The sequence below is a fragment of the Pollicipes pollicipes genome, unplaced genomic scaffold, assembly GCF_011947565.3.
Source record: "Pollicipes pollicipes isolate AB1234 unplaced genomic scaffold, Ppol_2.1 Scaffold_4002;HRSCAF=4701_pilon_pilon_pilon, whole genome shotgun sequence".
NCBI lineage: Eukaryota > Metazoa > Arthropoda > Thecostraca > Pollicipedomorpha > Pollicipedidae > Pollicipes > Pollicipes pollicipes.
Genome location: NW_023596420.1, coordinates 24,600,619 through 24,622,862, shown reverse-complemented (window position 1 = coordinate 24,622,862; position 22,244 = coordinate 24,600,619). Strand labels below are relative to the sequence as shown.

Genomic DNA, 22,244 nt, shown 5'->3' with positions numbered 1-22,244 from the left:
CAGGCGAGAGTGCCGCTTCTCCTCGAGTAAGAGTGTCGCTTCTCCAGCCGAATGTGCCTCTCCCATGAATTTTGTTCCACAGGCTTCTTCTCGCGAAGTTCCGGCCATGGTCTTTGTTCGTTTCCTTACTTGCAGTTCCGTACTGCATACATTATTTCTCGGTCCGGGATGGGCACGTGGGAATAGGGCCACGGAAGAGAAGCGTGTTTGGAGTGCTCTGGGGCGACGTCTGGCATGGATTTTTTCTCATGGCGATTCGATCCGCACTGATTGTCCCTCAACCTCCGGGACCGTCTGTGGACTGGTGGCTTCATGGCTTCATGGCTTCACCTTATGCACGCAATGTGCAAATCACATCCTTTATTTTTCATACGCTATGATGATTCACGAGATATTTCGATTTCTGCAGTCAACGCTAGATTTCTCCAGTTTTCCGCTAGTCGTGGCTCGTTTTGGCGTATTCTGGAACTATTGCATGACAGACAATGAGGCGAATCTGGCGCGCCTCCGGCGTTAGTGCGGCGTCAGCGGCGGCTCACAGAAGAACAGGGGGTCGGAGTGGTTACAGTTAGGGGAGCCCGGCGGACAAAGCCGTCAACGCATGTTTTGAGCTTAACTCATAAATTCATTTCTTGTCGGTGCTACCGTAGTATAAGCGTACAAAAGTTTTGTACCTGTGAACATTGTGGGCGTGAGTTCTTTTTCGTCATTCTTTATCAGGAAGGTAGGTACCAAACGATGGACGAAGCAAGTTAAAGGTGATTAGGCACGAGTGCAGAATCAAATGAAAACTGATGAGCAAATGAGTACTGTCATATTGCCTTGTATGTCGATCATGTCAAAAGCTCAGTGAGAGACTTGTGAAGCTCTACCCATCAAGTGTTTTTGCGTGCATGGAAATAAGCTGGTTTACAATGCACCTGCTGCGCAGTTTGAAGGTGTTGCCATTAATTATGCAGTTAAGAATTGTGGGAAATGGCTCTATGATATGAAGTCTGTAACCATTACATCATCAAATCAGCATCATATCAAATTTTTTGTTTTCCTGCAAAGCCAGACAACAAAAATGCATGATGCTTTGAATGGTCTATGGTTTATCTGTTACCTTTCATTGAACATGTCAGGCATATTTAGGTGCACTGTGTTCTAAGTGCTTTGAGTTTGTACAGGCTCATCACAGTTTTTCAGCATGTAGGGCCAATGTTTCTAGGGATGTTACGTCAATCAGTCATTCCAAGCAAAGATACCTTGCAATCTTTTGTCAATAATGAATGCTTCACAAATCCTGCTTAGTTTTGCATAGACTAAGCTTGGTATATACATGCACCATGCTCAGCACTACTACAAATTGGTTCAGTGGATGCTTTTGTGGACTGGCCGCGTCACACGTTTTTGTTCCCTAAAGGATTTCCATGCAAAAGAACCTTTCAAAACATCAACACGGTGATGCTAGTATTTGACAAATGGAAACATTCAAGACATTGGCACTGGAGTGTAAGTGTTAAGCAACTGGAAATGCCACCTAGATGGAAGTGCTAGTCAGTGGTACTTAATCTTAAAAACATCAAGTTTAAGGCAAACAAATCCTGCCAGGTTATTGCACCATGGTTAAAATTAGGCTATGTTTGTATGCACGCTCTCCAGAATGGAGGGGGACTATGGTGATGCTTATATACCCTTCTTAATGGAGGGTAACTTCCATATGTAAAAAATGTGCTCAAATGCCACCCACACCAGGGCCCCAGTTCCTACAGCCAACAAGGCCTGTGACCAGGCATTCATAAGGGGATTTGGCCTTGTGACTCAGGATCACTGTAGCCTATCATTTACATGCTATTGTGGGATTAGTCATGAGGCTCAAAAACAACCTTTTAGTTTCCACCAAACCAATTTTTGTTATTTTAGCAGTACACAGGAGATCACTTCATTTATCTGAAGCCCAGCCATGCCCTGTTTTCCCATAAAGGCGGAAATGTGAGAGTTTCCAGTATCAAAATATGCTTACCTAGCATGCTGCCAGAGCTCTTCTCTCCTCATCACAATCTCTTTCTCCTCATCTCTTCCCATTTTAATGGAGCAGTTGTAAGTGAAGCACAACCACTGTAACCATGGCTACTCTTAAAATATTTTATCTGGCCCTTCATAGAACCCTGACCCCTACTATGTGAGCTTGCAAATCCAGGTCAGTAGCAGAGTTAAGTATTAGAAGTTTAATGTGCCGCAAAGCTGGGCATGGCCCATCCTGTCCTCTGACATCACATGAGCTTTTGCGCAGCCTGTGCCACCAGCCGCAGGTCATATCTGTCAAGAACAAACAGGGAGTGCCAAAAGCAACTCAAACCCTGCTCCACAATGGGTGGGAAGCAGACACCCTCGCCAGCTTTAAAAAGGCTTTAGTTTTAAAGCAATTTGCATTTTATGTACTTAATGCTGCAAATTCTGTTTCAGTACCTAGTTATGCACATAGTGCATGCCATAATGTGGCATAGGTGGCATAATTATTGGGACCATTGTCTCCATCTGGTGTGTTGGTATAGCATTCACACAACTTTTCGGCCATTAAACTCTCCGGCCATTGTCAGATGTAGGGAGTCCTTAAAAGGACTGGATGACGGTTGGCTTTAGCCATGTATGCGTCACAACCGGAATTTGCTCCTTGGAATTGCTGGAATTCGAACCAGTTTTTTGTTGTTGCGATCCCATTGCTCTAAAGTAGGATTGGTAGACAACTTCGAATTTACTACTGATATTCGTTTTGATGAAGGCATGTTGCCGAAATATCAACCCATCCATCTCCTGATTCCCCCGTTTTTTCTACGACGCTTAAGGCTGTTACTACCGTCTTATCCATATGCATAATGCCCTCACAAATGCGCTTAACAGCTTGCGTAGATCAAACATGTGTAAAGTGGAGCTCGTCTATGGGAAATAAAGAAAAAAAAATCGTCATCCCCCGCTCCGTCATGCACAAATGCACCATTCAGCTGTAAACAAGCAATCGGCGACAACGACGGTGGTATTTTCATCTTCGTTGGAGTCATTCAGCATCGGCTACCATGGTGCAGCATTCGAGGTACTTGAAAAGGAGCATTACACATTACAAATAGTGAGACAAGCATCATATATGATGCTTGCTATGAATAATCAAGTGGAGTGAAACACTGCTCATGGCAACGACAGTTATATTTCCATCATAACTAGTACCACTTCCCAACTTGATGTACTGTGCAGCACGAAACGTGATTCGTGGTCGAAACTGGCACTCCATGCTTAACATTGCTTTCTAGCCCATTGAACTTTATTGTTGCCAGAAATCTTGCTTATGTACACCAGGCTGGTGCTGATGCTGATAGCTCGTCGATTATGTTTATCTTGGCTTTGAGCACCGCATGGTCAGTGGGGTGGCGGTATTTGTGTGACGTTTCTTTGTGGTCATAAAGGCCTTGGTGATCATGGCATTGTCTGCACGAAATAGTCTGCACAAGTTCGCGGACGTCTAACTCAGAAACCAGAGGGTGTTATGGCTTCGGAACGGCAGGGCCGTGAACTGCACTGAAGGATTTTCAAAATGGCTACCTCCGCTCAAACCCCTATACAAATGCGGAGCTCCCCCTTTCGGGGTGCCGAAACACAGCTGACGCAGCGTCTGTGCCGGACTGTCATATCGCTGCGAGGCATCGGACGTTAAGACACACAGATCCCAGTTTTGCCTTCCCTTTAAATCAAGTGAAACATGTATTAAGTGACGCGCTCTAAATGCGGGATATGTCCATCCTACAAAATTCACGAACTTATGAAGCGGAAGACTCTGCACGACTTGTGCGCGGTGTGCTTATGGAGTAGGCTAGAGATGCAATTTGTACCTAGTTAAAGAATGTACTGCTGCCAAATCAGTTGGGAAGGGTGCTGAGTGTGGTGAAAATGAGTTAATCTACCCATCCCTTCTTGCCAAGCTCATTTTGTTCACGGATTGAACCCTCTTTTCTTTCGAGAAGTGGGGAGGATTTCTGGACGCCTTCGTGTTGAATGCGAACTGCACCCTTGATGGAGTTCGGATGAACATCTGACAGTGAAGTTCGGATGAACATGTGACAGTGACACTCGTTGTATGATCAGTATTGATTGAATCCGCCTCGTACTGCGTAGACGTTGGTATATCCGTACCGGTGAAATCCAGGGGTGGGTGGTGCTCGTGTTGGTGGGCCTGTGGCACCAGCCGGCGAGCTGACAGGACGCCCCCTCCGTTGACAGGCGGCGCCGACCGTGAGTAGCGCGCCCCGCGTGCCCGCCAACCGCGAGAGATGGACCGGATACTGCGCCTGGGCGGTGGCATGCCGAACCTCGGCCAGCAGGCGCCTTCTGGCGACGGGCCGACGGTCGACACGGCCGAGCAGGTCTACATCTCGTCACTGGCGCTGCTGAAGATGCTGAAGCACGGCCGCGCCGGCGTGCCCATGGAGGTGATGGGCCTGATGCTGGGCGAGTTCGTGGATGAGTACACGGTGCGCGTGATCGATGTGTTCGCCATGCCGCAGTCCGGCACCGGCGTGTCGGTGGAGGCGGTGGACCCGGTGTTCCAGGCCAAGATGCTGGACATGCTGAAGCAGACCGGCCGTCCGGAGATGGTGGTCGGCTGGTATCACTCGCATCCCGGCTTCGGCTGCTGGCTCTCCGGCGTCGACATCAACACGCAGCAGAGCTTCGAGGCGCTCTCGGAGCGCGCCGTCGCCGTGGTCGTCGACCCCATCCAGTCGGTGAAGGGCAAGGTGGTGATCGACGCGTTCCGGCTCATCAACCCGAACGTGGTGGTGCTGGGCCAAGAGCCGCGCCAGACCACTTCCAACCTGGGCCACCTGCAGAAGCCGTCGCTGCCGGCACTCATCCACGGCCTCAACCGGCACTACTACTCCATCTCCATCAACTACCGGAAGAACGAGCTGGAGCAGCGCATGCTGATGAACCTCAACAAGGAGACGTGGATGGACGGTCTGCAGCTGCAGGACTATCATCAGCACTGTTCTGTCAACGAGCGCACCGTCAAGGAGATGCTGGACCTGGCCGTCAGCTACAACAAGTCGCTCGAGGAGGAGGAGACCATGACGCCCGAGCAGCTGGCCATCAAGAACGTCGGCAAAATGGACCCGAAGCGGCACCTGGAGGAGAAGGTGGGCACCCTGATGACCTCCAACATCGTTCAGTGTCTGGGCGCTATGCTGGACACGGTCGTGTTTAAGTGAGCGCCGGCCGGAGTTGCGGCCGGTGAGGTCGGTACGGGCTGACCAGGCGAACCTTGTCATGTGGTGGTGGCAACTGCGCCGCCCTGGACGCGTACTGTGTTTTCTCGCTGCATCATTTTCGTTGAAAAAAATACAGGTAAAACGTATGTTGCTGTTTTATATTTATGGCCATCCAGTTACTGCTCATTTCGGGATTTAGCACCGTCGCTGCTGATATTGGGGCGTGTCTGCACGCACGAGATCTCCGCTCAACGATGGATCGACGAATCCGCGCCCGCACTGAAGCGGCTACTCGCTGTTTCAGTGGAGTGACCTCGCTACCGCGGCCAAACAGTAGCCCTCGGCGATTGTCACTGGTTCCATGTCCTTAATCACTTGCACTTTAACAAAGCTGAATAGTACGGGCTGGGTACCATGCGCAGTAAATGGGGATCTTTTCATTGTTCGCGCTTTTGGCTCTAGTTACTTTATTTCTGATCTGACGAATCATGTTCTCGATTACGCTCACAAAGCTCGGATCTGCTCACAGGTAGGCGCAAATCGTAAGGACTCTGCGTGAGAGGTTGACCAGGGCAGTGTCACAAGCATTCGAAAACAACGAACACGCTCGCTTTCTGAACAAATCACCGCACAAAAATAAGCATACACCACAAGCAAAGGCGAACATCCGATCGTTCGTACAGCGCCTCAACAAAAGACAGCATCACAGTGCCTACGTCGTAATTGTCTCTTTCACCTATGTGGTCGCAAGAGAGCCACCGCGGCGATCGCGCGCGTGCTCTCTGCCCGTTGCCCCGGCAACGGCCGCAGGACGGCAGGACGATGATTGAACGGGCCGGGCTGTGGGCGTGGCCAGAGACGGAGAACGCCCCGCTTCGCCGCGGGCTCTGGTTCCAGGCAGCGCCGGCACGAGTCCCATCTCGCGGTCAGTGCGAGGCGAGAACGTCACCGGTGCCGCGGACGTGACGTGACGTCACATCTCCTCGATGAAGAGGACGTGGGCGCTGACGTGGCACAGGATTCTCTTCCCGACCTGGGAGGGCACGGGTGGGACGTGAGGGGCGCTGCAGGCGCGGCTGCGTTTTCAGCAGCGCAGGCACAGAACAGCGCTGCTACAGGCCAGGCGAAAACGCATGGCCTTTCATGCAACGCTAGCTAATAGTTTGCATCCGGTAAACGTATGCAAGGGACGTCTGTAGGTAAAAACCAGTTAAGACTGTTAGTAATCATTACCTAACGCAGAAGATCTAAACCTTTGTTCGTGAACATCATGTCTGCTCCGTCGATTCTCGAAATTAATACTCTTGTCGAGTTACATGCTGTGTAGTTCATTTAACATCCAAACAAACGCCTGCAACATAATTCTTACCGAACGACTGAAGGGATGTTTCGTCTGAAAAAGCAAGGTTATTCTGAGTTAGTAGTTCAGCATAGCCGAGCCGTGACGGGCACCGTAGCTGGCGACGGTATGCCCAGAGCTTCCTCATACTGGAGCGCACATGCGGACAGTGTCTGTTGCGGTCAGCCCACGGAGCCATCCCGTGGGTAGAGGTGTCGAGCAGAAACAGATCAAACAGATGCACCGTGTTCTGGATGGTATTTGACCTTACAGGGTTAAGCGTGCGACGTGAGCTTATGTGTCATAATGTGTATGCACCTTCAGGTGATCTAATATGATGTGCAAAACTTGTGCACTGCCGCCTCCTCCGCCAATTGACCGAACGGCGTTAGGATGAGCGTGGTTATTATCAGAGCGCGCATGACATCGGTGTCATGACTCACTTTGATATCGAAACAGGTGGTCGGTTCAAATGTATTGAAAAATCACCAAATATTTCTGGCACATATCACTGGCACAGGTTTGCCGCCAGTTTTATTGATGGTCGTCATTAGGCTAATGCGACACCCAGTTATTTAAGTTATTTCCTTTAATTCATTGATGCTCACGACACGCGATGTTTCAGGAGATATAAGGCAGATAAGGTGAGAAGGTCTCATACTTGCGAGCCCTGGCCATGAGCCAGCCCAGACAACTGCCATTTCGAGACGCCATCACTTGGGGCATAGTTTTACCCGGCCCATCGTGCCATGAGAACGCAGTCGTCACCAAGATTATACACACAGGGTAAACAAAAAATAGCACACTCGCAGCCAAAAAATTAGAGCAGCTTCGCTTGTAAACCTGACCGGTTACCAGCGCGCCGTGATGTGTCATTTCCACGACTCACCTCATAGGTAATCACTAGAAAAAACACGACAGCGACACGATGAGCATGATGGGCACCAGCTTTAGCCGCCCCACCGTTGACGCGCCGGACGTGGACTCAGCCGGGCGGGGAGGCTCTGGGAGCACGGAACGGAACGGCCGTCAGCCAAACGCCGGCATGGTTCACTACGCACACGCGCACAGTTCCAGTCTACACCCTGTCGGTTGCAGCACTGCCTCCGTTTCAGGTCAAGGCGCAATGTTCGCTCCGACACCGACGTAACCAAATTATTTGCGCTAACCTCATTTCAACATGGCTATTCTGGTCGCACACCTGGGAGTTTGTACAGAAATAGCAGACGTCAGGATGTTTGCATGTGAGGTCGCGTCGCATTCGAATCCCATAATGTAATATACGCCAGCGGTTGGTCAGAGAAAGCCGACTTCATCATCAGAACAAGATGTACGCAGTATGCAAGGCAACCATGCTATCTGTCATTGTTCGAGGCATATTACGACTTCTGAGTATGGCCGGTCTTCCCGGAGAGGGGTTCCATCCCTTGACCTCGGGGGGGGGGGGTCGATATCGGCTAACCTTGCGTGAGGATCAGCTCGCCAGCCGAGATGCTGAAGAACAAGGAGGTCGGCGGCGTCCAGCCGTACTGGTTGCGCGCCTCCACCTGCACCTGGTACGTTGTGTTCTCCTGCAGCGGCGTCAGCTGGTGCTGCCCGCTCTTGGCCACTGAACGGGAGGACACACCCGGCAGCCGGACCTCCCGGGGCTCAGGACCGGCCTGTCGACGCGTCACGACGCCGTCACGCGCCGTCACGCTCTGTCGCACCTTACCGTCCAGGCTAGCGGTTACACTTCGGGTTTTCGGGTCTGACTTCGGGTTTGGGAACCAGCTTAGCGCCACAGTGTGGCTGTCACGGTGCTGGAACTGAAGGCACGATCGTAGGGAAGGAATCCGATAGATATTGATGAGCGCTTTAACCTAATGTATGCGTCTTGACCTCGATGAGGTGAAGTGGTTCTCGTAAAGAAATGCCCCATTACGTCTTACCATATGGTGAAAGCACGCGTCACTTTCCTGTCTCGTCTTGTACTTGATCTAAGCATATCTTTGAATGAAATGCATAAGCAATAGAAAGGAGACACTTCTTACGTGCAAGCATCACCAGCATGCAAACATCAGCTGACCCAGCCGCCCATGATCTTTCATCCCAGATCCAGCAGGGTCATCCCACAATCCGTTGCGTTTTCGGGGCGGGGTAGGGCATTCTCGTAGGACGGCTGCTCACCGGGTCCAGCTGCACGAGGGTGACCACAGTCTCCTCCAGTGCAGAGAAGCTCATCAGCTCCCAGGAGAGGCGGCTGCTCAAGCTACCGGCCGCTGTCCGTTCCGGCTTGCTCAGTCGCAATTCGGGGCTACCCGGCAACCCTGGCGGCCAGAAGACATACTACAGGTTAAAGCACGCTTTGCTAGGTGGCAGGCAGATATTGGAACTCTGACAAGGCATTCGTGTGAACTGGTCAAAACCCCTGATTAGCTCAGTTCCTTGACGCAAAATGGAGGCAAATCTGGCGCAATTCGTGATACTGCGATCCATCTCATGGCAATGGACAGCTTAATTTTTCTTCAGAAAGGTTCATTCAATTTCGGGATGGCACGGTCATCACACGGCTAGACCAGGAAGTTGCTGTTTCTGAATCATCATCCGTTCCTCTTATCCTCTATCTCGCTTCATCCTGCATCCTCGCGACACCCCGCCTGTCCAGGGCAGGCTGCATGCGACGGCCACGAGTGGGCCATGAGCCTCGTGGGAAGGGGGACCACAACCGGGTACCCAGCGCACACAGCGGGTTAAAGCGGTTGCCTCCTCCCCCCCGTCGCATGTAAGCCAGCCCCGCCGTTAACCATTTCTCTTCATCCCATAGCCCTAAAATGATCATTTCTGATCGAAAGGGCTCTAATCCAAACAACCAACTTGAATCATATAACTCACGTTAAAGTGGCACTCCTCATACCAGCTCATTCGTACGACATTAGTCTGATGCGCACATGGGTGCGGTACTGGTCTGCTGGCAGACCGCCAGCTGCCCGCCCCCCCCCCCCCCACTCACCCGTGAGCGTGAGGTGGTGTTCGCTGCGACCGTGCTTGTTTTTCGCTTTGCACGTGTAATTGCCGAGGTCTTCGTCCCTCACATCACGGATCTTCAGAGAGAAGAAGCGGCGCGAGACTGTCGTCTCGTACCTCGAACTCACGGGAAGGTCCAGGCCGTTCTTTTGCCAGGTTGTCTGGTGAGCATATAGAAACACTGATACCAAAACGCCACAGGTAGCGAACATTCAACCTATAGAGCAACAGGCGCGGTGTCGTCAATGTACGTATTGGAGTGTGTGTACAGCTTTGCTGTGTTGTGCAGTACTCCTTATTACAACCTTATCGTTGATACCATCGGCGAGGGCAGGGCCAGTGAGGGCCAGCGCTGGCGACCGGGCAGGCTCACCGGCCACAGAGCTGCAAAGACCGCACCTCTCACCTCAGCACGCGGGTTGGCGAACACCTTGCAGGCCAGCTCTGCCGTGAGGCCGCGCGCCGTACGGACGACGGCCTGCTCCACCGAGATGTGCGGCGCATCTGGGGGCAGAGCGGGCCAGGCGTCTGTCAGCTCTGCGGACTGGGGCACACAGGTCAGGTCACGGTTACCCCTGCGAACTGGTCAGGTCACAGTCACCCTGCAGACTGTAGCCCACAGGTCAGGTCACAGTCACCGAGCAGACTGGAGCACACAGCTGGGGCAAGCTAGATTGCAGCCACTTGAACTTAGGAGACGTTTCTCTGACCTCTTGCCACCACTCACCAGGAATTGCGGCATAGCTATTCAAGGCATGCAAGCTTACCCAATGTGTCTACATTAAATCAGAACCCACCGCGATTGCAAAACCGGACATGTGTTGGACTGCACTACAGAGGAGTTAATCATGATCGATGTAATGATAACAAAGTCAGATTCCGAGTCGCAAAGATGGGGCCAGCCGAGCCACAGGGAACAGAACAGTGCAGGTCGAGTCCGATTCTATTATCCCATTTATTGCGGCCCAGAACTTGCAGATAGGCTTAGCCGAGGTTCACGCACGATGCTTTTCCGCATACATCGCTAATAGGCACTGTTCTCGTGGCTTTGCTGCTACCTCGAATCATATTCATAATCTTGTGCATCGGAACCGCCCAACTGGGCGCTCAAGTCCCAAGCTTTGTTACCATGCCCTCCCCCTGGAATGCAAATACGGTGGAACGCATACACATAAGTGCAGCGCTGAGTAGAATTGTTCAGTGTCCAGCTCCTCGGCGCTGATGCCGCTCCCCGCCCCCCGGTGCGACGGCGTCCAGCTGCCCCCTTCGGCGGCGGTCTGCCGGCCAGATGCGGCGCCGGACCGGCCCCGGGACGGCCGCCGGGCGCCGTCGCGGCACATAACCGTCACAGGCCAGCCGGCCGCTCCCGCGCTCAGATTGGAGGTGACCGGCGGAAGTGGCGACAGGGGCCGACTGCCGACGGGGAGCTAGCGGAAGGACCGGCGCAGACAGCGGCGGACGGCGGGCGGCCGGAGAGGCACGGCGGCCGGCGAGCGGGCGGGGGCAGGGCAGGGACGACATATGGGGAATGACTAGTCTAACGTGTTTTTTTTTTTGCTCTTCTCTGTTTATCTTATTTCGAGAAAGGTTACACTTCAAGTCTCCCTTTTTCACCTCCCCCATTAGCTCTGTTAGACTGTCTGCTATATCTGTTATGTAACTATGTATGCAAAACATGAAATGCCTGCTGCACATGTCACATCTAAATCTCTGCATTTGATCTACTGATGACTTACTAACCTTAGTCCCGCCACGAGAACGTCATCATTCCATTCCTTTACCGTAGATCGCAATTTGTCGGGCAAACGTGCCGTTAACCAGGAATCACAGGCATCTCAAGTGTGTTTGTGTGTTGATGCACGTGATGGACGCACGTGATTAGTTTTACAAGGGCTGAACAGGATGCCCCATTTATCGTACTTTGCAGGCTTGTTTGGTGGCTTTGTTTTTTAGCACTGAGTACCGGACACTACGCCACGATGTGCTATCGAAGTCGAATTTACATGATGGTGGCATGCGACGGAACCTGCTGCGATCACATATGAATTGCCTGCTGAACTGAACTGCTCGGATGTGTGTCTGCTTAAAGGGAATGTTTCACATTTGAATATATTGAAGCAAGCATCAAAATGATGCTTGATGATGATGAAACAAGCTCACAGAACTACTGGCATCCATTTGAAGAGGAAAACTGCTCTAGACAGCACAATTCTTTGTTTGGTAAATATGCTCCCCAATGCAGTCATGGCTTGATTATGTCATCGCGCCTTGCACAACATTGATTGAGAGTTAATTGATGACTGTTATATCTGGACATCGTGCTCACGACAGCCAGATCTAAACACCTCAACAATGATCTTTTTCTTCGTCTTGATCACCGATTGGCTTATGGATTGGCAGCATTTAAATGAGGTGATTATGATGTCATCAGTACCAAGGTGACCTTCAAAAATTCTGCCCGAAATATTCCACATTTTCGCGGGCATGTAGCTCAGAAGCTAGAGGGGCTCAGAGCTTGAAAATGCAGGATTATGAACAGCACCTTCAGAACTGTTAGAAAGACCTTCAGAACTGTTATTTCAGCTCAAAACCCCATATAAATGTGGAGCACTCCCTTTGAAAGCTTGACACATCATGATAAACGCACTTTACAAGGGTTAACGCGAACAGACCACCTGCTTATGTTTTAGATCAACGAATTGAAAGTAACGTGGACATCGGTTCGCTGATCTACAACAGATTACAAAAAAATAGCTATTGAATTCGATAAAGAATGCCGGTCTTTGCTGTCAATCCTGCGTTCCTTCTGCGGTCAATTGGGTAATATTCGATTGCTCGTCAAATTCCTTCCTGGACAAATGCCATTCCGGCCTGTCGGAGCCATTAAATGCTCGCATCGCCCGAGATTACATAACCTGCACCAGAGCCCAATCTGTCCGCTCCATTCATTCCTTACAATCCAAGCTACACATTTGGGAAGGCGAGATAAGCACAACTGAGCGTGAATGGAATCCATGTACATAAATATACCCACTGGGTGGAGAGACGGGATGGGCACATACACCGACTTTGCCAACATAGCCCTCTGTCTCTCTCCCAAAACTGTCGTCCAAAAATACACACGTTTCGCGATTTTCCACTTCAAGATGCTAGTAATGCTCAGGCTGTTTCCTTGACATTCTGGCCCGCCGTCGCAGGGCCCAAATCGTTGTTACATCCACGCCCGTTGCGAATACAGACGGTGGATCGCGGCTCAGGACCGCAAGTCGCTGGCTACGCATTGTGCGATGACTGGATTCTGGACTCCCTCGGCTAAACTACATGACTGGCTGAAACCGATCAGGTTGGTGAGGAGGCCAGGTAAGGGATACGGTGCGTTATGTTGTATATATTTATAGGAACGGAAAAGTGCAGTAATGATAAGAAACTACGCCAAGTTGCGTCTCCCTGACGTGGGTAACGTTGAGCTGCGAATACAACGTGCTTCTTTTTGACAAATCACAAAGACGGGCGCCAGCGCTGGTGTGCTGATATATGTTCCAGTGAACAGCAGCAGAGTACAACTGACAGCTGGAGGCTGATCCGCAGCGTCAGCGCGCTCGGCTGTGTTACAGACAGCGACAGCGAGGAGTCAGGCCGGCCGGGCAGAGGAGCCGACCGGGATCCCGCGCCGCCGGCGGGGTCCCAGGGGCGCCGAGGCGCCACCGGATCGTGACTACCTGGAAAGTTTTCCCACGACCTCGGAACTCAGTTCGTTGTGTTTTCGCTGACGCGCTGGAGCATCATCAGTGTAAATCGTAGCTTCTGGCGTCCGAAGTCCCAAACTGTCATCGTGCACTGTCAAATGGCACCGTCAAATCGTATTGCCGCAATTTATTATCGGCCTTGCGGAATGGTCAGAGATTTGCCGCTCGCTTTGATATCGAAGATTTTCCAGTGGATTTACTGTCAGATCGTCAACACAACAAGGGCAGATCCATGGATGTCGATCTGCATCCCATCGAGTGATTCACTACCTCCACCCCCGATATCTGAATTGTTCCCCCCTCACCAAACGGTGGGTTTGCCCCCCCTCACCTTCTGGAGCCTAAGTACGAGCCAGAACATTTAGGGTCAAAATTAGATGAATTTTGAAGACAGCTTCTAGAAAATGCGTCTCAAATATAAGGAACGAATAATATAAACATGTCATGCCTAGCTAAATCGTGCTGACTTAGCCGATGTAAATCTCCGAGCTCGTATCATATTCACTTGTGTATATTCTTTATTCACTACTTGCTGCATGTTTTGAGCTAAAAGTCTTGTTGACTCTGGTCTAGTTTTTTGTATGGCGTTTTAAAGGTCCAGCGGTGGTTAAAGTTTTACAGCGTCCAATAAGTTTCGTTTTTCTGCCACCATGTCTTATCGGTACACTTTCTGCGAATGAAAACAAATCAGTCACATATTACCACCCCACAACGTGACGAGTCTTCTAGTCGTCTACATCTGGGAAAGCCATTGAAATGCGCCGATCTCTAATTCGACGTAAACATTTAATGTAACAGTTATGAAAACCTGACTACCGACTCTAACCAACGACACTAATAACGGTCGTCATCCGACAACGACCACCATAGAAGCAACACAAGCCGTGTTGAACACGCGCGAGGCGAGTGCTGCCTTCCAGCCTGCAGCCCGTATTGCAGCCCCCCGCCGCAGGGACTTCTGTGGCAGCATCCCACAGTTGTGTACATCAGCTGGAACTATTTGTTCCCGAAGCTGTGCGGGTCCAACAAGATCTAAAGCCAAATAATATCGACCATATGTTGGTAAGCGAAAGCTAGCTTTGACAATTGACGCCCCCCCCCCCAAATAAAAATAAAAATGATGTTCAACGGCAGCATTATCCGCCGAAATAGAGCGAGGAGTCGTGGTGTAGCAGGGGTTTGCTTTCTTTTTCAGTTGAACAGTCTTCAGTCCCGAAGTTAAGAGAAAGGGGGTCAAAGCGAGGATGAAGCCCGTTTTTTGCTCATTCTGAGGTAGGTTTTGAGCTATTTCTCACTCCCATCCCCTGACCTATTTTGCAAATCTTCACCACGGTTGTGGAGCTTTAATGATGGTGGCTCGCAGCGGATTCTGAAAGCTGGCATTGCTGACCAAGTCGGACGTGTCAGATCTAACAATAAATGAAAAATACGAAGAAGGTGGTTTACTCCCTTTAAATGTCCCCTGGCGCAGGCCCCATCTAAGCGCCCAGCACGTACACCGCATAGGGCACCCTGTGTTGGCTTACGTTCGGTGGATGACTAACTAGGTGCGCGTAGTTCTTCGTCTCTTTTGCTAACATCCCTCGTCATCCCACAGTCCCAAAATGGTCATGACTAGATGCCGATAGCGCTGTGGGTCTGCGGAAACAGACGCTGACGTCTGATGTGATGTCATGTGGCCTCAGCAGCTGAATGTGTTCCTCAGTGACACAAATGGACATGACTGACAGAAAGGGATCTCATCTAAACCACCATACTGTAGGTCATTTCACGTTAGCATTACTATAAATTTGGCGCCAAAACATGCGATACTCGCAAACCGGATAAACAGAAGCAGGATCATGGTTTGTCGTCATAATAGCCGTAACTGATCCCTCCATATGCGTGTTTACATTGTCGCTTGTTTCTATTTGTCATTTCACGTTTGCGTTGCTTTTTGATTCGATTTTACGGCACAAACCACAGAAATGTAAATTGACCAATTGCACACAATGAAAAAGCAAAAACGCTGCCACGGTTAAGTTTGCCATCTATGTTAACGTGCCTGAGTAAAAACAATGACCTTAGCGCGCTGTTTGCATCATTTTCCGTGCTTTTCAGGATGCGGTGCCTGAGTCTTGCGGCAGGATCCGGAGCGGTCTCCCGTCCCCGCAGCGCGGTTAGGGGGGGGGGGGGGCGGGGGTCGCGGCCGGGCCGGCCGGCGCCGTGACGGCTGGCGGCTCCGCCGGAAGTGGCGCGGGGTGACCTGTCCCGTGGGATCGACGCCGCCTGATGTCACACCGGGGGCGGAGGACCCCGGTGTGACATCACCGGATGGGGGTGCCGTGTTGGCCAACCGGGCATGGGTGCAAGACGACGTGGGAGGGAGGCTGTTCCGGGAGTGGTCTCGCCGGATGGGGGCGCGACGTCGGCCGACCGACCGGGTCAGGCCGTGAGAGAGGGAGGCAGCTCCGGCGGTGGTGTCAGCTGAACCTCGTCATCAGGCCCCCGGGCCGGCGCTGCACGAAGGACACCCATAGGCGGGCGCTGGACAGATCCGGGAGTGGTGTCATCATGCGAGCCGCTCTCTTGCGGGGCCCACCAAAGACGGGCCAGTGAAAAGACAGTCAGTGCCACTGAACTTCGCAATGGCTAGAAACTTCAGCTGCACGACCGGGTGTTTTGCTTGCTGATTGGTGTTTACGCGACCCCATGCTGCACGATTTACCAGCTAATGTGACCGAATAGGCGAAACGTACGCTCCTACTTTCGTGCGACGTTCTGGCCTCGTCTCGGAGCCGCAGCTATCCTCATATTTATCCAACGCTGACCAATCACCCCGAGTCGCAGCCCAGTAACGGGTGAGGACGGCGCAGAACAGCTGCCTGTCGGCCCATCCGTCACGAGCGCATCCGCCTGCTCTCAGCTGCTCAGCTGGACCCATCACCTCAGCCAGGCAGCCGTCCTCAACTGCGTCGGCGGGCCGCTGCACGGTGCGTGATCCGTCCCAGCCGGCGGGACCCCCCTCCGCGACCGCCCTGGGCGGGCCTGACCTGCCGGCCGGCCGACACTAGCCCGGACGAGACGCTGAGCCGGCCGCCGACTGGGCAGGCCGGGCGGGCTGCTTCGGCTACGGTCATGGGCGCAGCGAGCTGGGCACTGGGCGCCTGCTGGGTTGTACGCGGCCGGACAGGGGTGCGGGAGCCGGCTAAACTTTGGCCATTAAGGATTTGCGGGCAGACTTAAAACAAATGACCGACAGTGACCGATGACCCCGACTTCCACTGTCCCTGGGACTAACGATACCAGCTATTTTGATACGGTGCAGGCGGCAGCATTGGTCTGAGAGAGACGATATCTTTAGTTCTGGCGAGACAACATACGGGAAAGGAGCCATGCCACTTTGCCGACAACGACATTAACTGATCGATGCCTGCAGACTCAGCACGTGCCAACGGTGTCAGGGCCCAATGCGTTGCGGAAGAGCAGCAAAAATGCAAACAATCTTGAACGAGCCATGGAATGACTGCACCCGTGCGAGGTTTTGCGTGACGCTGAGCAAACAGCAGCACGTGTGTTTAATCAGCGACACCCGGTCGTCAGGATGAGCCCTGGGCGCGTGTCTCGGCTATGAGCGCGAGCCCGGGCCAGCGCGGAGCGCCGACACCACGTGGACGTGACAGTGACGTGAAATGCCTTCGCCAGCGGTCGACGTCCACCATCTGTCCCCTGGCTAGGTGCCAGCCGGCCGGGGCCGCGGCCGACCGTCGCCCTGGGCCACGGGGCAGTGACCCGGCCCGGCTCCGTTCTGTCCGCTTGACAGGACCGCCAGGCCGGTGGCGGCGCTCGGCGATGCGCAGCAACGAGCCCCAAACGTCGGCCGAATACCGAATTCTCTCGATCGGGGCCGGCAACGTTCCGACACACGACAGAGGCATTGGGGGCATGGCGGGGGAGGGGGGCACTGATAGTGCCGATGCAATCGTTCTGCTCGAATCTCGACACCTCGGCACACAGGGCAGGACGGGGACCTCGACGCCTAGGCACGCAGGGCAGGACAGGGACCTCGACGCCTAGGCATGCAGGGCAGGACAGAGACCTCGACGCCTAGGCACACAGGGCAGGACAGGGACCTCGACGCCCAGGCACACAGGGCCGGATGGGGGCGGCTTTGAGGCGCGCACGTTGGTGAGCTAGGGGAGTAAGGCAGGGAAGGCAGGGGGTGCTGAAGTCGCAGCAGGCACGTCGCACGGGTATAGATAGCCCTCAGTTCGACCAGAATCGCCCCACAAGCAACGACGGCCGAAACGTGTCCTTAGTTTGCAGAACGAAAGGACACGCAAATGCGCTCAGCAACGTGCAGTTTGGGGTCACCCTGCAAAGTTCAACGAACAATGCAACAGCCGGAATGACATGCCCGTTGCACACGGCGAGAAAAAGAGAGAGAGAGAGAGGGAGAGGAGGGGGGGGGGGGGGGGGGCACTTACGGACCACCTCGAGCCGCGTGGTGAGCACGTCCGGCGGACCAATCCCGTTCTGAGCCGTGCACGTGTACGTGCCCGTGTCGTGTGGCTCCACTCTGTCAATGGTGAACGCCACGCCGCGGGACGAGTCCTCCTGCAAAAACACCAGGTCGTCGCCCTGCCGGACGAACCAGGTCAGGTCAGGTCAGGTCATATCAACCATCCGTGTCAAAATTGCACGCGATCCTCGTCTAGAATATTTGCCGGGTCATTCCGTTAACTTTTCCTACGCCAACAATGCCCGTCCGTTGAACTGAGAGAAAAAATGTACCCCGACGAAAGCAAGAGTCCGATGTACTCGCTGATACGGGGGAAATAGAAAGCGAGCGTAAACATGAAACTTGCCAAATACTAACGGTTTCTAAAGCGGAAAATGGTTCTGCAGCACGACAGAGATATTGTGAGGCTACATCACGACTTTCATGCCGTCTCACCGCACGGTGAGTCAGCTGACGCCACAAGCACGACTAGCTCCCCAGCTGGCAAAAGGAAAATTCGCCGGCCGTTTACCAACGACAACAGTTAATAAAGCAAGCATACCTCTGGTAAACTAGTTGTCGCTAGAAAATCTCCGTTGTCAAAATAGGGTCCTTCGGTATCCTCAACACGCTGAAATAAAGCCAAAACACACGTAAAGCGGGCAGCCAACGGACGTAGTCGCGGTCGGTCGGCAATTAGTGAGTGTGCCAGGGCGCGTGCCAGACTGTGCGTGACGACGCCGGCCGGCCGCGGGACTGTCGGGGGCCCGGTGGCCGTCGCGTCAGCGGCCGCGGCAGACGTGGCGCGCCGGCGACGCGCCACCTGATAACCAGGCGGTGGATGTTTAGCCGCGGCTTCCGGTGCGGGGACCAGACTAGCTAGATCATTACCACGGCCATTGGTCATCATGGCGCCCAAATAGATGCATCTCTAGCGGCCGAAGGGCCGTGGCTTATAGAACGATGTAATGACTACGCTTTAGTTTTCTGCTGCAATTAGCGTGAGATGCTTCTCACCGATGACCGGCACGCTTTGTCACTCGCGAGAAAGGCAACCCAGAGTAACTTTTGTAGTTAACAGAGGCCAAGGCCGGACGGCTACCAACACATCCGATCATAAAGCAACATTTGCAAAAATGGATTTGTGCTTTGCAGGAGCAAATCACCTTGTGCATTCACCATTTTGTGCATCAGTTGTGACCTAGTGGGGCTGGATAAGCGAGCACTCTTTCTATGTGCAGCATTGATGCATTAGAAACATTGACAGACCTTGCACGGTGGCTTTAAAGCCACCAAACGTGGCGATTTCGCTCAAGGAATAAATATTTGCTCGGATCTTGGCTGGCGGCCGCCCCTGCCTTGGCACCGAGGTCGACCCTCTGCAGGAGTAAAATGTGAAGTGCAGAGCAGGGATGCCACTTTCTTAAGTCCGTGTGTGGTTGGGTGGGGACAGGGGAGGAACTGAGCCGATGACGCGGAGCTATCCTGACTCCAAAACTCGACTTATCTTTGGATTTCGGTTATTTTGGCTAGCCTCCCCAGTGTCAAAACAAAAAAACTTTATATTTGATCGATATTTGTCGCTGACTGGGAAGGCCTGTGGTCAATGGCAGTGGCTGCGCTAACGGACAGGTAACGCCGGAGGGCATGTGGACCATGCCGAGACTTGCGGCACGTTAGCATCAGCCGCAATATTCTGCCGCTGACCGGCAATTTCACGATCGAATGGCGGTCACGAACCAGCGCTGCTTAGCGCAAGGCATGATCCCAGAATTGTCGAATCGAAACCCCACAGAAGAGGCTTGTTTGAGGACGATAACGAGGATCCTGTCAACACCACCTCAGAGCGCTTAGGCTCTTCAGACTTAGGATGGGACGTGTCACTCTCAGCAAGATATGTCTGATCTGTCCGATCTGATCATGATACTGCCCGTGAACAGCATCGTGCTTGTAAACGGTTTTAACTAAGGCAGGTTCAAGATAATCCCATGCAATTCTAAGTTATGCGCTCTTCAAAACTAAAATTTATCTCATTCCTGACCTAAAAGCACGCAAACTTGTCCAAACCATTTCTCGCCGCCTATTTCAAAATCCCTCAGACGTCCTCAATAGCCATACTGTTCAATTACATAACAATGTCACCATTTACTTATCCTTGTCTGGAGTGCGTCAGCACGAATCACCTTATTAACAGAAAGCAGTTCGATTTCAATCAGCTTGAGCCGGTGAATGCAGGTCTCGATAACAAACCCGTTTTGTGATGCGTGATATAGGCTATTGGACACTCCTTTGAGTTCTAACGGACATGCAGCTGGGAATCGAATGACTTAAGAATAGCGCCGTAACCGAGAATAAGAATACAAGCAAAAGGTATAAATCACGGACAAATAAATGAGAACACCATGACAAAGGCCCAAAACACGCGCGCGTGACAAAAGTCGGGTTTACTATCAGCGCTTAAATAAACAAGCCACCTTGCAACGCGCTGAAGTACTACAAGTGTGTCAGCCCGTCCACCACAGAAGCAATTCTGACATGGCAAGTCTGGCAGGGACTCAGCCATCAAAAGAAGGTTTCATGACGTAATCAAACGATCGTGCATTGAGGAACTTATTTATTACGTAACGAAATTTTTGTTATCTAGAGAGGTCCTTTCACGTAAAGCATAGTCAGGGTCACAAATGAGCCTTTTCTATTAAAGGTGATGCTTCCCTCCATTTCGTCGAATGTGAAGCATTTGCTTTATGCTGTTAAGCTTCCTGGAACGCCGGGGGCCATCTGGACCATCTTTTGTTGGTCCGATTTGACGTTTAAACTTTTACCTGAACCCCTGTACTGTACTACACATATCGCAGCCTATGTTTTGTTGATCCATCCGTCTTATCTTGTGAGGAACCTGCTAATGCTTGCGGACTGGCGTGACGTTCGAGATATCGGGCATGACAAAAACGTGACATGTGTACCTACCGGCTACTCTCTGGTGCGTATGCAACACGATTCTAGGTAACGTGTCTAGATGCCTAGAGAAACAATCACTTGCAGACAGCCAGAAATCTGCATTTCTTTGACCCAATATTTTTTGTTTTGCTCATTTGCATCAGGGAGGGAGAGGGGGGCTCAGAGGGGCATTGAGGGGCTCAAATGAGCATTGGGGATGGGGTTCAGCCCCCCAAAGGTATATAAAGTGACCCCTGTGGTGCAGAGTCTGGCACGTCGCGACCCAGCTGGGAGTTAGTTCCACTGTGGGGGCCGAGGTAGTACGAGCATCCCGTGAGCGATGTGCACATGCAACAGAGACCCGCTAGTCGGCCCAGAGGCGCGCGGGACGAGCGATGGGCGGTGACGCCGGCAGACGGCCGCCGAGCCCCCGTCACTGGCCGGCCGGCGGCAGTCGTGTGGGGAACACGGGCCGGACGGGACAGCGCTGACCGCTCCGCCCGTCCGGCGGAGCGAGCCAGCGCGTCCGACAGTCTCGTGAGTGCCGCGTGCCAAGAGGAAGCACGACATAGCACCTATCGGATGCCAGCGCACGGAGGACTGCGAGCCCCGCGGCTCAGCATATGTGCAAGAGCACAGCTGACGTCACACCGGCGGCAGCTGCACGCACGAGACATTCCAGACACGGGTCCATACAGGGCACGGGGGTTGGCTGTGAAGTCCCCGGAGCTACCCACTACGTGGAAACGACTGTTCCAGTAGCCGTTGCATCGCAGCCAAATCATGTCACTGAAGCGTCTACACCATGTGCACAGCGTCATAAATATATGTACATAGGAGCACGCGAACTCATTCCACGTGCGTGAGTATGCTTGGCTAACTTCGGGACTCCCTGGCACGTAACACGTGCGGGTGCTGTAGTGATCAGGCATGGGGCAGGTATCGGGCGGCCCTCCCGGTCCCGGTAGCCGGGTGCAGAAAGGACGCATGCTGGGCGCGGACCATTAGGGTCCGTCTGAACGAGCCATCCTGCACCAGACACCTACCGAGATGGCCCGTTGCGGGGCTGGCCCGAGGCAGACCAGCCGGGGCCGCAGGCCACCCCGGGACAGGCGGTCTGTCGGTGAGTCAGTGCTACCTAGGAACTGGTGCGGGCCGGATTGGTGTGGACCACGCGATGGTGTTAGGATGCTTTGATCCGCGTCTTTTGAGCCTGACGGTGCGTGCATCGGCAGAAGCCGTCGTGATAAGCCAGCTCTACCTGCGGCCGTCAGTCGGGACTAGGGGATAGCTAAGGTTCATTTGTCTGGAAGAGAAGCAGGAGAGGACATCTGGTTTGGAACGATAAAAACGGGAGATGGGGACACACAGCACTCTCCAGTTTGGACCAGGAAACGGGGAATGACGTCAGTCACCAATTTGGACCAGGAAACGGGGGACAGGCAGCACTCACCAGTTTGGACCGGGAGACGGGGGACTGACGCCACTCATCAGTTCGG

The 22,244-nt window shown here is 52.8% G+C and overlaps 2 protein-coding genes across 4 annotated transcripts in view; one reads left to right on the top strand and one right to left on the bottom strand.

Annotated features, from left to right (window-relative positions):
• The first annotated feature begins 552 nt into the window (after window positions 1-552).
• On the top strand, window positions 553-5,384 carry Rpn11 (regulatory particle non-ATPase 11). Its single transcript, XM_037217006.1, has 2 exons — window positions 553-724; window positions 4,252-5,384. Exon 2 carries the CDS (start codon window positions 4,302-4,304, stop codon window positions 5,235-5,237), a length of 936 nt encoding a protein of 311 aa, XP_037072901.1. The 5' UTR covers window positions 553-724; window positions 4,252-4,301; the 3' UTR covers window positions 5,238-5,384.
• The window catches only part of LOC119093970 (protein amalgam), a 49,060-nt gene continuing 32,200 nt past the window's right edge, over window positions 5,385-22,244 (bottom strand). Inside the window, exons 5-13 of one of the 3 annotated variants that reach the window (XM_037217003.1) lie at window positions 18,371-18,439; window positions 17,795-17,948; window positions 9,989-10,086; window positions 9,569-9,743; window positions 8,746-8,885; window positions 8,039-8,237; window positions 7,466-7,580; window positions 6,607-6,630; window positions 5,385-6,270 (exon numbers count right to left, since the gene is read on the bottom strand). In XM_037217003.1, the coding sequence (XP_037072898.1) occupies window positions 7,480-7,580; window positions 8,039-8,237; window positions 8,746-8,885; window positions 9,569-9,743; window positions 9,989-10,086; window positions 17,795-17,948; window positions 18,371-18,439 (936 nt within the window). In that variant the 3' untranslated portion in view covers window positions 5,385-6,270; window positions 6,607-6,630; window positions 7,466-7,479. The remainder of the gene's footprint in view (window positions 6,271-6,606; window positions 6,631-7,465; window positions 7,581-8,038; window positions 8,238-8,745; window positions 8,886-9,568; window positions 9,744-9,988; window positions 10,087-17,794; window positions 17,949-18,370; window positions 18,440-22,244) is intronic. The other 2 variants (XM_037217004.1, XM_037217005.1) reach the window with 2 other exon arrangements.

Excerpts from the sequence above, each read along its gene's own strand:
- Rpn11 (XM_037217006.1), top strand. The coding sequence starts at position 4,302 with ATGGACCGGATACTGCGCCTGGGCGGTGGCATGCCGAACCTCGGCCAG.